At 42.0% G+C, this 1,633-nt stretch overlaps 1 protein-coding gene across 1 annotated transcript; it reads right to left on the minus strand.

The window, feature by feature from the left end:
• Window positions 1-203: 203 nt before the first annotated feature.
• LOC109445429 (olfactory receptor 10T2-like) lies at window positions 204-1,172 on the minus strand. The gene has a single exon (XM_019727825.3). It carries the CDS (start codon window positions 1,170-1,172, stop codon window positions 204-206), a length of 969 nt encoding a protein of 322 aa, XP_019583384.3.
• Between the last annotated feature and the right edge of the window lie 461 nt (window positions 1,173-1,633).

Here is a 1,633-nt window from a genome sequence, read left to right on the forward strand (position 1 = left end):
ATATATACATATATGTGTAATAACGTTTTTTAGTATTTTACAACATTTTAAAACTGCATCTGGTTTTATAGTAGGAAATGAGTGAGACCAGGGCATATCAAGCAATTGTAACATGCTTTAATTGCTTTGTATATAAAGTACTGATTTTTATTGGAAATACTGCAGTTTCTCCACTTTTATTTATCAGTGCTCTTTAAAATTTTTTAAGACGTGCTCAGGGCTCTTTTACTTACCATGTGAGGGAAAAACCTACGTACATTCCCTAGTACTCTCCGTAGGGCTATTTGCATTTCTTTGTTTCTTAGACTGTAAACTACGGGATTAAGCAGAGGTGTCAGCACTGTATATGTCAGAGCCATCAGCATATCTTCCTGGGATGAATCCCTGTCCTTGGGCCGCAAATAGACAAAGCCAGCAAATCCATAGTGTATACACACTACGCTGAGGTGAGAGGAGCAAGTGGAGAAGGCCTTATACCTGCCCTTCGCAGAGGGCATCTTCACAACTATGGACACAATGAAGACATAGGAAATCATAATTAAAACAAAGCTGCCCACTAACACAAAGGCACTGAGTGCAAGGAGAACCATTTTCTGGAAAAAGGTGTAATCACAGGCAAGGGAGACCACAGGTGTGATGTCGCAAAAAAAATGCTGGATAGTGCTGGCATCACAAAAAGACAAGTTGAATACTATGAGGACAATGCACAGCGACACTACAATCCCAGTGACGGAAGAGGCCATCATGAGCTGAAAGCATATATTTCGGGTCATCAAGAGGGAGTAGTGCAGTGGCTTGTGAATGGCAGTGTACCGGTCATAGGACATGGCAGCCATGATGAAGCAGTTGTTGGCTCCCAAGCTAAAGAAGAAAAACATCTGTGTGGCACACTCAGGAAGAGAAATGGTCTTGCTGTCTGACAGCAAGTCCTCTAGCATTCTGGGGATAATTACCAGAGTTGTACAGGTTTCTGAAAAGGACAGGCCACAGAGAAAATAGTACATGGCGGTGTGAAGGTTGTGATTGAGCTTGATGGCCACCATTATGGACACATTTGCAGCTAGGATAGTCACATGGGAGAAGAAAATCACTACAAAGAGGAAACGCTGCAGGTCTGGGAAACTGGAAAAACCCAGCAGAAGGAATGCACTCACTGTAGTATGATTGCCCATCATCCAGTAGGCTCAGCAACTTTCTCCCACAGGTGCGGATGTTCTTGAGGTGAAGACTCCGATAAAATTATAAAACACATCGATGTCATCTGGACTTTCATCGAGAGCCCCTGGACAAGAGCAAGAGAGCCTGAGAAATGGGAGTTAAATGCCTGAGAAATGGGAGTTAAATGCACCTGGCTGAACTCAAGGTCAGGACCCAGAGTGATGAGGAGAAAGATTCCAATAGGAGACTCTGTATATTTGTCATAGACTACGCCTAAATATATTCTGGAGCCCCCTCATTTATCACCCTTTTCTTTTCTCTGCAGTCAGACTTGGCATGAAAGAGGGAAATATGAAAAAAAAAAAAATGCTTATTTTTTCACCTACAAGGATATGAGAAATAACAGGTGTAAAATGTTTACATGTGATCTAATTATAACCTGGCATACAGAAGTGCCTAATGTCGATTGACTCAA

Source organism: Rhinolophus sinicus, chromosome 14 (genome assembly GCF_057876585.1).
Source record: "Rhinolophus sinicus isolate RSI-liver-muscle chromosome 14, RSI-T2T, whole genome shotgun sequence".
In the NCBI taxonomy this organism is placed as follows: domain Eukaryota; kingdom Metazoa; phylum Chordata; class Mammalia; order Chiroptera; family Rhinolophidae; genus Rhinolophus; species Rhinolophus sinicus.

Excerpts from the sequence above, each read along its gene's own strand:
- LOC109445429 (XM_019727825.3), bottom strand. The coding sequence starts at position 1,172 with ATGGGCAATCATACTACAGTGAGTGCATTCCTTCTGCTGGGTTTTTCC.